The sequence below is a fragment of the Dermochelys coriacea genome, chromosome 14 (assembly GCF_009764565.3).
Source record: "Dermochelys coriacea isolate rDerCor1 chromosome 14, rDerCor1.pri.v4, whole genome shotgun sequence".
NCBI lineage: Eukaryota > Metazoa > Chordata > Testudines > Dermochelyidae > Dermochelys > Dermochelys coriacea.
In genome coordinates, this window is record NC_050081.1 from 20,485,090 (window position 1) to 20,500,922 (window position 15,833).

The 15,833-nt window shown below is 41.2% G+C and overlaps 1 protein-coding gene across 1 annotated transcript in view; it reads left to right on the forward strand.

Moving 5' to 3' along the window:
• Positions 1–2,724: 2,724 nt before the first annotated feature.
• METRNL (meteorin like, glial cell differentiation regulator) overlaps positions 2,725–15,833 on the forward strand; it is a 33,997-nt gene continuing 20,888 nt past the window's right edge. The window contains exons 1-2 of the mRNA XM_038371654.2: positions 2,725–3,133; positions 9,502–9,890. Coding sequence (XP_038227582.1) covers positions 3,024–3,133; positions 9,502–9,890 — 499 coding nt within the window. The 5' untranslated portion in view covers positions 2,725–3,023. The remainder of the gene's footprint in view (positions 3,134–9,501; positions 9,891–15,833) is intronic.

Below are 15,833 nucleotides of genomic sequence, written 5' to 3' on the forward strand. Positions count from 1 at the left end.
TCAGTAACTAGGCCTCAGTCCTTCTACTTGCTCTGCATACATGGACCTCCAGTGGAAGGCAATAGAGTTTATATCGGCTCAAGTGTCTGACTGCATGGAGTAATATGCCGTACTGGAGACTATGGTTCTGTATTACAGAAATGTCACTTATTAACTTCTGTTTTCAGGGTTTTATGAATCAGTCCCAAAAATAAAATGGCTCCTGCTGAAAACTTGGTATGCTGTGCATAGGAATTATTTTATATCTGTAGCTCATTATTATATTGTATCATGTATCTTATTTATACAAAAATATCCCCTGGGAATTTTTTTTTGCTGTTTCTGAATAATAAGTGCAAAAATTAGTGTTCAGAATGTTTTCTCTTGAAACGATATTTGCTTTTCACAGCTCAAACAAAAAAGCTCAGAGCATCCAAAAACTGCCTCACCCATTGAGTGTGTTCCCAGATCTCAGCCAACAGCACTATTATGGACTAGCTGTGAGTAGCCGGAAGAGCATTCTGGGTATTGATATGCAAATGAACACACCAAGCATCCCACTTTGTTACAGAATTTCTATATCTAGTACTGACAGTCACTTTTGAACTGAGAAAATCTTAACTTAGGCATGGCTTGCAATAGGGGATCCTTGGTTTGCCCATTTTTATGTCCATCAGCACTCAGTAGTGCTTTGGTCTGGTGGAGGTGAAGTTGGTAATAGGGGACAACACAAACACCATAGAGACATGGAGCTTAGAAGTGGCTTTCGGCCTCCATGTCTTTATTGTGTGATTGGGTCTGTAGAACTAATTGCCACTGGAATTTTTGAAGTAAGCAAAGACAGAAAGCCAGAGCTAATGGTCATTTTCAAAATAGCACTCATTACTCCAGGTTCTTATGTGACAGGCTACCTGATCTTATTTCTTTTTTCCTCAACTCACTGGGTTGAAATGAATGTATTACAAAGGCATTCATGCATTATAGAGATGCGACTATGTAAGGAGGTACACAGAGGGACAAATTTAAGACTAAAAGAATACAATGTTGTTTTTGTATGCTTTCCAGCAGTATTTGCAATCAAAATGTTCTCACAAACAAAAACTTCTTAGAAAGAAAGAACTGAGGTTCTGAACTTTAAAGTTTGTGTTACTGCACATGCTCCGATGAAGTGAGCTGGAGCTGGAGCTGTAGCTCACGAAAGCTTACGCTCAAATAAATTTGTTAGTCTCTAAGGTGCCACAAGTACTCCTTTTCTTTTTGCGAATACAGACTAACATGGCTGCTACTCTGAAACCTGCACATGCTCAGTAGAAGAAAGAATATTGCATTATGGCATGTTTTATTACATTGCTCGATGTTGTCCCTGCATGTAAATTACATTTGATGTACTTACAATAATTATACAATAATTATAATACTTTATAATCAAGAATAAATACCCCTAATTTACTAAACAAAAACTACATGGAATGGAAATGGAAGGGAATGCCCTGTTAAAGATTCTACCTTTCATACACAGGCAGAATGGAAGCACCACCTCAAAACTATAATATATTGGTTTGTGGATGATGTCCCCTTACACAGGGGCCCTATAAAGCAATAGCAATAATGGTATACTATGTTGCAAATAAAATTTGAATGTTTAATGCTTATCCCATTAACAAAATCTGTGTGACTGATAATATAAGGACACAGTACACCAAGAAGCTCAATGATCTGGAAATATTTTAATCCCTTTCCTATCTATAGAAGTACCTTATAATTCTGCCACTCCACTGCTATTTCATTCAAGAGAAATGCAGTGCCTCAAGAATGAAAGAGTGGTTTGTATGGCTGTGCACCCCACTGCTGCTAGACCCAGGTTTCTCCCCCCCAACCATTTGCATTCATTTCTCCTCTTGTCTTGGTCATTTTTTTCTCAGGCCTGGTTCTTCTCTTGTCACCCTGTTCAAAGTCTTGAATGTATTTCCCTGCTGCTGGCTTCTTTCTCAGTCACTTGCCAAATATCAACTGGGTATCTATTAGAAAGGGTTCTAAATACCACCAGTTTTTAAAGAGAGGAGGGAAGGGGCAGGGCAAGGGGGTGCAGACCCAACACCAATGCTTTTGTTTAAATCAAGCTGGTTAGCTGAGGGGTGCATGCTAAGTGCTGTTTTACCACAGCTGCTGCTCCCAGATTATGAATGAGACCCCCACTTTTTTCAGACCACTTCAAGCATTGAATACCAGTTGATATATGTGGCATAAGGATTTAAGTAGAGTAAAGGCTCCTATTAATGGGGTGGTGATGCCAGGTGTGGGGGAATGGGTAATATGAAAGCAAGGACAGAAATGGGAATGGACCAAACATAAAAAGGGGTAATGAGGCTTATGCTGGTGGGTGCCAGTGGAGATGAGAGAAGAGAACAGCAGGGGCAGAAGTAGGGAGTGCTCTGAAGGCGATGCTTTACATTTTTTGTATTACTTTACTGTACCTTTGAAGTGGCTGCTCTTTGTCCTGTGGTTTTTCAACAGGAGGGCGAGTGTGATACTGAAGGAGGGCATGTGTCCTGCTAGGGGAAGGGATTAAACCTGTAGCGCGGTAGGGGGCACACCACACAATGACGACTAGACCAGTTCATGTGCGGCAAGGCTTCGAGTTGTGCCAGGAGTGCGAAAGGGAAGCAATCCGGTGCCGGGTTTTGCTAGCTCTTGACTGCAGGCCCCCGTTCGGGAGGAGCCGAGTTTTGTGGGTGGCTCCGGGAGGCAAGGCAGCTCCCCGCCCCTCAGCTGGGAGTCTGGAGAGCTGGGGGAAGGAAACTTCAGAGTGGAGCCGAGCGGCTGAGCGAGGAGCAGCGCGCCGGGATGGGCACGGGGTAGCAACTCTGCCGGCATCTGCGCTTCCTTTCCCAGGGGCAGGCTGTCCGTGCAATCCCCCCCTCTGGCCCCACCATGTAGGGAAGCCTCCTTGCGCGCCGCGGATTCCTCCCCTCCACCCCTCCCATTGCATCGCGCCGTGTCTCGCTGGGGTTCGTACCAGAGCAGAGGGGCTGCTGCGAGGGACCATGCTGAGCGCTCCAGCGCCCGGGCTGCTGCCGCTGCTGCTGGCGCTGGCGCTGCTCTGCCGGGGGGCCGCCGGGCAGTACTCCAGCGACCTGTGCAACTGGAAGGGGAGGTAAAGACTGAGCCATCCCCCACCCTCCCCCCCGGCCCGCCAGCCGTTTGGGGGGAGGAGGAGGAGCCCCAGCGGGGCATGTCCTGAGCCCCAGCGGGGCATGTCCCGAGCTCCGGGGGAAGGAGGCAGCCAGCGCTGCCGTGTCTCCCTCGGACTTGGATTAAATATTTAAAGCGCTTTCGTTAAGTTTCTCCGTTTGTTCCGGGGCAGCTCAGTGTCCAGCTGAGCCACGCAATGTGCGGCTCTTCTTTAACATTCCGCAATCCAGGGGAGGGAGCGGGGGCTCTTTGCGGGATGTCTGCCCCGCTGTCTATATCTGGTTGAAATCGTCACAAGTTGGCAGACCCCGGACCATAGCAGATTTAAGCCCCCGGATGGGATCTGTTCCATCTGTGGCAGGATTTCACCCTTTCGCCCTTTCCGCCCCCTGTGGCTGAAGGAGAAAATGGGACAACTTGATTTTGAACAGTGTCTTTCCTTTTAAAGATATCCCCCTCGGCTCCCCCTCCAAATAATTTTTCAGTCCTACTGTGTCGATAGAATGCCTCTGCAGTTGTTTAAGAGCTACGGGGCCACGGGTTACGTTTTTGGGCTTGATTCTCCTCTCCTCAGTTTTGCCCCCGTGTCACTTTCTGATTTCAGTGGACCGATTCCTGATTTACACTATTTTTTTGGGAGTTCTCCTCTCGGACCCTCCCCCCCGCCGTCTCTCTGCCATTCAAAATCTGTCAGCAGTTTAATATTGAAACTAAAAGGCACGAAGGTCTTGATCAGATATGCTGGGGTGGATCAATAAAAGGGATTTATATGTCCCCGGTCACTTTCTCAGCGCCTCTCTACATAGTCTTGTGTGAAATTTTATCGAGTAGATGTCCCGATTCTTCTTCTATTGACGTCAATGAGAGTTTTGTCCCTGATAGAGGGCGAAGGAAGAAGTTGGCCCAGATATGTGTGTATGTGGAATTTGGATTTGGTTGTAGCAAAAATCTTTCCCTTTTGGTCTGATTTTTGAGGCGGGATAGAGAGAAGGGGGGAGTTGATTAACATTCCAGGAGTAACTATCAGCATTACCAAAGACATGTGCCATGGGGAGATGAGGGGGAGGTAGCCTTAGCAGGCATAGGAAGGGTATTTCTACTGATCCACAACACCTTCCACATCTGTGCAACCTAACACCGAAATAACCTGTTTTGTAACTCATGTCTGGTGACCTCCTACATTTGGCATTAACTTTGTTGTAATGCAATACACCTGCAAGTCCTTTTTGTGGTGAAAGTTGACTCTGTGTGTGTGTGTATGTGTATGTGTATATATATATATGCACCATACACACACACACACAGAGATAATTAAGGAATTGTCTGGCTCAGATATTTTATTTTAATTGTTGGTTACCTAGTTTATTTTTCATGTTTATTTCAAAGCACCTTGATAGTTTGTAACAGGGTAAAGATTTTAGGCCCAATTTTCCACTTACTTTGGTGGAAATCAGGAATAACTCTGCTAAAGTCAATGGAGTTACACTGGTGTAAGTAAGAGGAGAATCAGGCTCTTTGTGTGTTCCCATTAACAGTTGACCTAGCTTCATTCCGATTTAACCCTTATCGAACTCACTGCTTTACCACACTGATATATAAAGCTAACTGGGCCAGATTCTGCTCTTAATTACACTGGTGGAGTAACTTCAATGCAGTAGCTCTGGATTACACCAGAGTCATTTAGGGCAAATTCTAGGCCATAGTTCTTTGGCTGACATAACTATTCTAATCACCCTAGTTGTGAAACCGCTTTTGAATGCTCCTAAACTTTAATCTTTTGTAATAACTTTAATGTGTCTTCATGGTTTTGCAACCTCTTCTGTTTATAATCTAAACACTCTTATTTATATTCACAGTCAAAATTGTTGCTAAATTAAGTACTCATGTAGCATATATTTGGTTTTCTGTTTGGCTAAACCTGTTTTTAATGGGTTACCAATGTAATATAGTTAATGTAATAAATTCATGCATTTAATCTGAATTGATTAAAATAAGAGTTTAGTTTAACTTGGAATGGAAGGATGTTTTGGAATGGAGAGAGTTCAAAGCAATACAATCTGAAAGATGCATACAGTTCGCAACTGTTTATGAACTTCTAATGACTCTTGGCAATTGGTAAAATGTTGAACTATAAATCCAGTTGCGGGGTGTGTGTTTGCAATGTACAACTGATATGGGACAAAGCCTACAGTTCCTTGTCAATTTCAGTAGCAAATTCCTAACAATCTGGCTTTTCATACATAGCTCTGTGGTCCTATAGTTTGAGGACAGAGCCTGTCATCTCTACTCCACCACCCTGAGCATTTCAACTTTGCATAAACAAGGCCTAGAGCATGGATGGCACTGTCATGTACACACACAGAAAAATCCAATTTTTTTTTTTTTTTTTACGGCTTTTGCCCTCCTCCTCCTTTCTGAGCTGGTGACCCTCCCACTGACCAGGCAGGGCTGGCTGTCCTGAGCCACGCAGTTTTTTGACTGCCTGCTAAAGGGGCTAGTTGAGAGAAATGTGAGTCATTCTTTGCTATAGAGAGTTTGGAGCTGAATTGGTGACCCAGACTTGGAATTTCCCATTGTCACCGGTCAGCCCCATTTTTGCTTATTAAGGAAATGACACATCCTTGGTGATCCTTTCAGTTGCACAAGAGCAGAAGGGCTGACTTCTTAAAAATAGGTGGAACTGCCCATATTGAGCAGCATATGTGTCACTACTATATCCAGAATGCAAATGAATTTGGAGCTCAGGGTGAGACAAAGGCAATTGCATGTAGATTCAAGCTGACCTCTAGACCTTCTGAAAAGAGGTAGTGACCCTAGGACTGATACCCTTCAATTATCATCTAATTGTCACTTTATGGGTATCATCCACTCTATCCATAAATATTTTTTTGCTTCTTATGAATAAATAGATATTGTAACTAACTTTTTTTAGACAGGGCAATCAGATCTTATGCTTAAAGGCACAAGCTGTTTGCTCCCTGGGGTCAGGAAGGAATTCTTTGTTTAAAGTATAGCATTTTGCAATCAATTAGTTGTCTTTATAGCTGTCTGTCTACGTTAGCTATTTATAAGGTGCCTATCATCTTGGTGTCTAAGTGCCATTGGAGCTTCAGTCTTCTTCTTACAGATTAGTTCTAGGATATTGCCAGATGCAGGTAAGCAGACCTGACAGGTCAAGGCATTTTTGCAGTTGGTGAGATTATACACTTAATGTTTTGGACACCCATTTTCCATTAATGAAAATTGCCTGGTCCGTATAATTTAGGCATCTTTGAAAATATCAGGCATGATTTCTTTCAGCGTCTCAGATTTGCCAGGGAACGTTTTCCATAATGTACAATCTGTTTACTTACACTGCAGTTGTCTTTAGCAAGATCTTGCACTGTCTTAAAAGGCCTAATGGAGAACCCCAAGCCCCTGAGGAAATTAGAAACCACACCATGGTGTGGTCCAATCAGAATTCATAATTATTTTGTTTATTCTAAACATGTCCCATTTTCTTTGAGTGAAAAGTGCTGCTTTGATCCCACTGAAACCTAACCAGTGTAGCCTTTAACTCAGACCGTGGGCTTGTCTACATGAACATTTTGTTTGTGACAAGCTGGGTGTAAATCTACCCCACACTAACCTGCTATGCTCTAAGTGTCTGCATGAAGCCTGCAGCCGCACACTAACAGTTCCCTAGCGTGCTTTGATCTACTCCCATTTCAAAGCAGGGTATTTCAAAGCGCACTAGGGAACAATTAGTGTGCTGCAGCATGCTTTGCAGAGACAATATATGGCAGGCTTGTGTGAGGTTGATTTTTACACCTGGGCTTGCCACTAAATAAATGTTTGTTTAGACACACCCTAGGAGTAAAAAGAAAAGGAGGACTCGTGGCACCTTAGAGACTAACAAATTTATTTGAGCAAGTCACACGGCCTCTCTGGGCATCTGTTTACCCATCTGTAAAATGGGGATATTGCTTTCTCCCATTTTTAAAAGTGCTTTGAGAGCTACACGTGAAGATCGCTGCATAAGAGCTAAGTGTTCCTGTTATGGCCATCTTTCCCATTGCTATGGTGGACACATTCTCATCTTACAAACATCGCATGTTGCATTGTTATATATAATAATTGGTTTCACAAATGGCAGCAATGGATCTTCCAAGACATGCAGTTATATGGCCCTTTGAGACTTCAGGAAGGCTAAACATCAGGCAGACAAGTGCAGTGGCTCAACATGTGTATATATTTTTTGCCATGCAAAAATTCACCGTCTCAATATTGGGATCACCAGCAGCAGCATTTTTTTTGTGTTTGAGCTCCCTATTCTGCCCCTCACCTTTCCCCATATATTTTAACAGTATCCTTCTAGGGTGAAATTCACCCCAGTGTGGAGGACCAGCACAAGTCCTATGCATCACCTTAGTCTTAGTTTGAGGGTTTATTTGAGATCTCTGATGCATAAGTCTTCTGCCCAGGGGTGAATTTCACTCCTACCCCCGAGCATTACTTTGGGACACTTTATTCACTGACTGCAAAGAAATAAAAGACCAATTTCTTCATTTCTGGTTTTGGCTGAGTGTCATTGCACAAAACCAGTATTGAAAAATTGATTTTTGTGGACAAGATGTAAACAGGCAGTCAATATGAGATATCCCATTGAAACTTCTGTTTCTTAAATATGTCAAGTACTACCGTGTGTCTGAGGGCAAGAGAGTAAAGGTCAGGGACTGGTCGCTCTCCCCCATCCTTTGTGCTCTTGATGTGGCTTTCAAGATTGTTCAAAAGCACATGTTTGCAGACAGTATTATTAAAACTGAGTTTTTCTGAGCTTCCTCATGTAACCTCTATCAAGTGGGTTACACTGACACTAACAATAATGAGTCACATCAACAGTAAATGCAAACCATATGTTGGTTTGTTTTTTTCCTTTTTTACATGTGGCTTCTCGTAACTTGTCTAAATGCTGACTGAGTTTAAATCCAGCATCATTTGTTCTGTACCTAAATATGCTAAAGAAGTGGGGAAGAGACGTGTTGAGGGATCAGAATATCATGTTCATGATTTATGCCATGTTAAAATGGGATCTGTGTCTGACTCTGCTACAGACTTCCAGTGTAATCTTGGGCAAGTCTCTGTGCCTCAGTTTACACATCTATAAAATGAAGATGTTATGAGACTTAATTACTTAATATTTGTAAAGTACTCTTGAGATTCTCTCATGGAATGTGCTGCAGAAATTGACTGTTTTTAAGGCTTCCAAGGAGAGGAAACTACAGGGAAGCTGAAGCTCTTAAATTTTATTTTTCAGTACCAGATTTCCACTATAACGTTTTATGATCTTGCATCTTCAGAATCATTCACTGTATTTTTGTGCCTACACAGTACTGCTTTAGAATAAACATTATTAAACACAGGTGTGGGTTTTTGTTCTTAAACCTCATTGCCAAACTTTTAATTATTTCTATTAGGGGAGAGCCTCAGCTGAGATCAGGGGCCCACTGTGCTTTTAGGATACTTAGCACAGAGGAGAGGCAGTTTCTGAGCATGAGAGGGGAAACACCAGCATAGAGTAGAAGTGACTTGTCTATATCTGCATGGCAAGTTAGTGGCATGGCTAGGCCTAGAACCCACATTTTCTGATTACAAGTCCAGTGCTTTACCCACTAGACCACACTTCCTTCGTAACCATTTTGAATGCTGAAAAATTTGGAGATGTACTGCATATTGCGGGCCATATCTTGCAAACCCTTTAGTTAGTCACATGTGTACAGGTTTTCAGGATTGTTCACTATATTCAGTAATACAAAGTGACTATACATTAGTAACATAGGGTAGATATCTTTTAGGGCTATCCTTAGTTTAGGCCTCATTCAGGCAATGGAAGCTCCTCAGATCAGACAGTTTAGGCTTTGCCTAATCACAAGCAAGTGAGATACAAGTCTGTTCTTTACCTTTCACTGGAAATTAACTCTAAGTTCTCCTTTTAGTGTCACTTTTGTCTACCTTATTTCCGATATCACTAGATTCTGCTGCAATTCTTGTTGTGGGGTGTTTTGCATAGGCAATGGAAAAAGTTAAGGTTTAATTCTGAATTGATTTTGAATTGTGGTTTAACTTCTTATGGATTTGTCTGGAGCTGTTTTAAAGCCCATCCCAAAATATCAACACATTTCACGGTCTTGATCTTGCAAGATGATCTCTGTCAACCACCACAATGGATCTGGCCCCTAGTGCTTAGCAGTGCTATAAAGAGTTTTGCTGACTTGCCTGTTTTCTGAGATTATGAACAATGTTTAAATAGTTCTGTTACTCATCTAATTTCCCTATTCTCTCTATCCCTAGTGGCTTAACTCATGAGTCTCACAAGAAGGATGTTGAACAGGTCTACCTCCGTTGTTCTGAAGGATCAATAAAATGGATGTATCCCACAGGAGCACTCATAGTCAATCTGCGACCCAATACATTATCTGCCTCTTACAAACACTTGACTGTTTGCATAAAGCCTTTCAAGGACTCCGCAGGAGCAAATATTTATTTGGAAAAAACTGGAGAACTGAAACTGTTGGTCCAAGATGGAGATCACAGCCCCAATAAAGTGTATTGCTTTGGCTATGATCAGGGGGGCTTGTTTATTGAGGCCACCCCTCAGCAGGACATTAGCCGGAAAATTACAGGATTCCAATATGAATTGATAAACAAGGGGACGGCATCTGATTTGCACACAGTTTCTGGTGAGTTTTGAGCAGTTGGCTGCGTTTTCATATACTATATTGGATATCTAACAGATGGTAAAGTTAATAAATGGGAACACATCAAGGTTTGAATTTCATCCACTTTTAGGGCATGTTGATAAATTCTTCTTTATGTAGAAGAATAGTTTTGTGTGAAAACTAGTAATATGGATTGAATTCCAAAGAACTGACCCAGAACAGCACAGAGTCACTGATTCTCCCCTCACATACTGTCTACACTATGGGTGCTGCAGTGGGATAGCTGTGGTGCTGCCACTGTAGCTGTAGCGTAGATGCTTCATACAATGATGGAATGGGTTTTTCCATCCCTGTAGTTAGCCCATCTATCTGACTGGCAGTGGTAGCTGGGTTGATAGAAGAATTCTGACCTAGCCACCTCTAAACCAGGCAGGGGGGTTAGGTCAGTTTAACTATGGTGCTTGGGGTATATGAATTTTTCACACCCTGAGTGACATAACAAGGTTTCTCTAAATTTTAAATGTAGCCCAGGCCATAGTGGTAAACAAACTCAGTGAAGTTACACTCATTTAAAGCCAGTGTGAGTCAGAATCAGGCTCCAGAATTCCTGCTTAACACTGTTTCCCATTTTTGTTGTTTTAAAAGATCCCAGTGCTGTGTGTTTTCAATAGTAAACATTTTAACACGGAGCAATGCCTCCTCTTTTTGTTTTCTCTCTGCAGATACTCCTACTCTGCTGACCTAATTACTCTTTACAGAGACAGAAAGTGGATGAGGTAATATCTTTTATTGGACCGACTTCTGTTGGTGAAAGAGACAAATTTTCAAGCTTACACAGAGCACTTGAAGCTTGTCTCCTTCACCAACAGAAGTTGGTCTACTCAATAAAAGATATTACCTCACCCATCTTGTCTCTCTAATATCCTAGGATCAACTGGGCTACAACAACAGAACAAACAACTAAATACTCTTTGTTTTAACAAGGGGAGTGGTACTCCTTTCTCAGTTGGAGCTGTACCTATTGCCTTTGTATTTGCAGGGAGTCAATCACAGTGATGGTGGGGCACTTTAACACCTTTATAATGCTGTTACAGCATAGAACTAGGAATCAGTCCTGTATTTCTTGTCCACCAAGACCACCCATTGCAGCTCCCTGTCCTTCTAAAACCTATGAGATGAGATTTGCAGTGTACCCTGGAGGACAGCAGATATAGGTTATTTTGTACCAAATGAGGGAGTAAGTTCCAAAGTTAAGACCCCAGCGGGTAGTCCCCTCTCTTTTAAACTGATCTCTACTGTGGCAGTATCACAGAAACAAAGTGACAGGTTTCAGAGTAGCAGCCGTATTAGTCTGTATTCGCAAAAAGAAAAGGAGTACTTGTGGCACCTTAGAGACTAACAAATCTTATGCTCAAATAAATTTGTTAGTCTCTAAGGTGGAACAAAGTGGTGTCTCCTAAGTAGTCAGGTTTCAAGTCATTTAGGGCTTTACAAGTTAAAACTCGCATCTTAAACTTGCTCAACCCTGAGAGCAACAGGCAGTCTGTACAGATTCTGAGGCACTGGTGTCATGTGCTCCCAGTGAAGGACACCACTTAACAAGTGGTAGCATAGCTGATGATCTTCCATTTTTTTATTCTCCATATTTTTTAGATTGCATATATAATTTATTTCTGCAGTCATTTTATGCCAAATAAATTAAAAAAAAAAACAACCCTCCGAGAAAAGACTTCTACTTTCCTTTTGTGTGTAAATACTTTCTATACTGTCAAGTAATTCTAGTATTTGTATGTTGGTTCACATATTGCATCTCTGAATACAGCTGTTAGTTTGACTGTATTCATGATGTAGTGAATTGTTAGCTTAGTAAAAAGAAAAGGAGGACTTGTGGCACCTTAGAGACTAACAAATTTATTAGAGCATAAGCTTTTGTGAGCTACAGCTCACTTCATCGGATGCATCCAATGAAGTGAGCTGTAGCTCACGAAAGCTTATGCTCTAATAAATTTGCTAGTCTCTAAGGTGCCACAAGTACTGCTTTTCTTTTTGCGAATACAGACTAACACGGCTGCTGCTCTGAAACCTTAGTGATACAGTAAGCTTATAATGCATGCAATACTCATAATAACTGATAGGTGGCGTATTTGCCATTAAAACCGAAAAGTTAACGCAATTTTATTAATGATGCTTTTATTTCCTTATGCTACTTGTGCAATTTTATAGCTGTATGTCTAGGATTCATTTTGTCTACAGAGAATTATCTAGTGAGTCTTGATTGCTAAAAGTGATACAAATGGAGTCACTTAAATATACACAGAGGAGCTGTTTCCATTAAGATCACTTCTGCAAAGACTGATATACTGAAAACAGCATATGTTAACTGCATAGTAAAATCCCCCTGTGGAAAACATTAACTCTAAATACTCTTTAAATCTGGTGTTTGAAAACTACTGAATCTGAGAATTTTTCTGTCTTTATTGTGGGTGTGGGAAATATAATCAAAATTGTAACAAACCACTCCATACATTTTATGCTTTTAAGAGCTTTTTTTTTTAAAAAGCTAATTTGTCATGTAGGCAAAGTTAGAACATGAAAAATAATTGCCCTGATCCTGCCATTTACAGTTCACTAGCAGACTGCTGAATCTGTGTGAAGTTGGGCCTCCTGTGTGCATAACAGTTAACCCAAATATCGTAAACTGCAGAATTAGGACCAAATATACTAAATGCATAAACTTATACATTTTTGGAGAATTAGCTATGCTAGTGCTATTAGTTCCTAATAAAAATATATTGTTTGTTAAAATCTTGGAGATATTTTGGAATTCGTGGTTGATCTTATCTTGAGCTTTCCAGAAGCCAAACTGATGACTGGATGTGATCATATTTGTTTTCTTTTATAAGGATATTAACAGTCACTTTTTCTAAGACTACTGCATCTTTAATTGTTATAGCCACTGTACTGGAAAACAGCACTGGAATTCAACCAATCTGATATGTATGTGTTTTAGGACATGTCTACACTTACAGCTGTATGATTGCTCGTGTAGCTGTGTTATTCCCATGGAAGGAGGTCTTCCATCGACATAATAAAACCAGCTCAGCAAATGGCAGTAGCTATGTCGGCGGGAGAGCTTCTCCTGCCAACATAACGCTGTGCACATGAGCACTTATGGTGGTAAAAGTAATGTTGCTTGGGGAGGGGGGATGTTTTTCACACTCCTGAGTGACAAAAGTTTTACTGGCATAAGTGCTAGTGTAGACATGGCCTATGTGCGTATATGCATCAGATGGGCCATCAAGTGTCTGTGTGATTCGGAAGAACTTTTTTCCCTTGGTGCTAATCCCATGACAAAGTCTTCAGATTAAACTCAAGGGGTCTTCAAGGTGCATTTTAAACTATTGTTGTCTGGTTTTGGAACCCCCTAACCCCTGGAGGCATCCTATTCATATGTGTTCACTCTGTGTGGTTCCTGCCAACAGTCAAATGAACCTGATTTAAATTCTGTGAATACCTATATGTCTGGTGGAGCTGCCAAATAAGTAGCTGCCTACAACTCTAATAGATCAATATGTCTTGGGCATCTTGACAGATCCTGGACCAGCCATTCTTCTGTAGCTGATTTCTATAAAATCATTGATTTAATGCTTGCTCACTTGATTGCATATTAGGTTTCTGTTTGTCTGGAAGATAAATTTGCAATCAGTTGATTTCTCAACCACTATTTCTTCAATAGAGAAAAAAGGCCCAACCAGAGCAAACCTTTACCTTCCTTGAATTGAAAGCATGATCTGAGGGGCCTGTTTCTAGCTGAAGGAACAGTTTGTTACTTTGGCACATGCTTGGATTCCGATTGTGTGACTGTTGCAAATGGAAAAGTGAATCTGATCTTCTGCTAGTCACAGTCTGGTAGAGTTCAATGTAGTTGGAAAGCATCTACTTGAAGAGATGCCTGTGACTAGAGGTGCTGTTGCAGATCAAGGCTGAGATGGACTGACAAAACTGCACAGGGAAGCTTTCCCTCTTCCTGGATCCAGCCAGTGCACTTTCAGGTGCTCTAAACTAAGCAATGTATTTTGAAAGATTAAGAACAATAACAAAATAAAACAAAAAAAAGACTTAAGTGACAAATACCCAGGTGCAGTTATCCTGCACCGTCCATTCCTCAAGCTAGAATATTTAATGAAATCAGGTAGTCTAAAATTTCTGTGCACTGTTTCCCTACATAGTGTTATTTACTGGTGATGTTATTGTACTCTGCCCTTGAATTTATTCTGTCTTCCTAACCTGGCATCCCAGCACTGATTAAAGAGCATAAGTCATCTGTTTAATATTTTAGTGACCTATTGTGCCCCCAGAATCCTGACATTGCAGGGTACATCAATAAATCAGCAGTGATTGGCAGGGTGCCAGTGATTTAATTAGAAGATCCATAGTTTTATTAGTTTACTGTCATTCTTTCTCATTTAATTGGAATTTAGCAAACAATACAGTGAAAAATGTAGATTCTGAACAGGCTTCTTAATGTACTTAGAGCAGTCAAAAAACATTGTGCTTTAAGATTTGCTAAATCTCTGAGTTCAACCCTTTCCTTGGCTGTAAATCTGCGATAGCTTCATTCATCGTATTTTCTAAGGCTGCTCTGGAGAGCTGTAGAGAGTCCATGTTGTACAGAGACATGTTGTAATCCAGATTACAGTAATTCAATACTGGATGATTTATAGCATGGTGTTTATTGTTTTAGTGATTTTTATCATGTGACCTCTTGCAAAAATACCATAGTGCTTTTAACTAATGGGGAAAAAAGTAGCAGACAAGAGGCCAAATGCATCCATGGTGTAAATCCACAAGACTTGAGTGCATTTATGCCGGGGATGAATTTGGGCCCACATTTCTAGTGAGGAAAACAGGTTTTCCAAAATTGGCCACCCCAAGTTTCTAATTTAGCATTGAATAAAAGTGTGGCCCATATTATGAAACAGTGCATCCCACAATCATCTGTAATATGTGGAGTCAGTCTACATAAACTACAGGTCCCACAGTGCTATGTTCCAGTTTGCGTTGAGAGGCCATAGTTTAGATCAGGCCGCACAGATCATTACACACTGGGACCTGTAGGCTCTGCAGATTGTACCTAATATTAAAGAGGAGGCTAGCTACAACAAGTGGGTCCGTCTGATGCAAATTAGCTATGCTCAAGAAGTGTTACATTGGCCTTTATGACAGGTTTCAGAGCAGCAGCCGTGTTAGTCTGTATCTGCAAAAAGAAAAGGAGTACTTGTGGTACCTTAGAGACTAACAAATTTATTTGAGCATAAGCTTTCGTGAGCTACAGCTCCAATGAAAGAAAAGGAGTACTTGTGGCACCTTAGAGACTAACAAATCTATTAGAGCATAAGCTTTCGTGAGCTACAGCTCACTTGATGAAGTGAGCTGTAGCTCACGAAAACTTATGCTCTAATAAATTTGTTAGTCTCTAAGGTGCCACAAGTACTCCTTTTCTTTTTGCGAATACAGACTAACACGGCTGCTACTCTGAAACCTGTCAGCTCCAATGAAGTGAGCTGTAGCTCACGAAAGTTTGTGCTTAAATAAATTTGTTAGTCTCTAAGGTGCCACAAGTACTCCTTTTCTTTTTATTGGCCTTTATGTAATTTGTTAAAGTTTGGCAACCTTCATTTCATACATTCTCCTCTAGATACATAAAGTAGTAGCTGAGGGTATTGCTGATTCTCCTAGTCTAAAGGGGCAGATGTATTATGCATTTTTGCTTACTAGCAGTTGGCAATAAAGCAGCATTGCTGCCTTGAGCCCCTAGATGCGCAATTTGGACTCTGAATTTTCATCCATTTTAGACTGGGATCATTGAGTCTGATCCAAAGCTCAGTTAAGTCAATAGAAGTCCTTCCATTAACTTTAATGGACTTTGGATCAGGTCCTATGTTCTTAGAAGGTTGTTTGCTC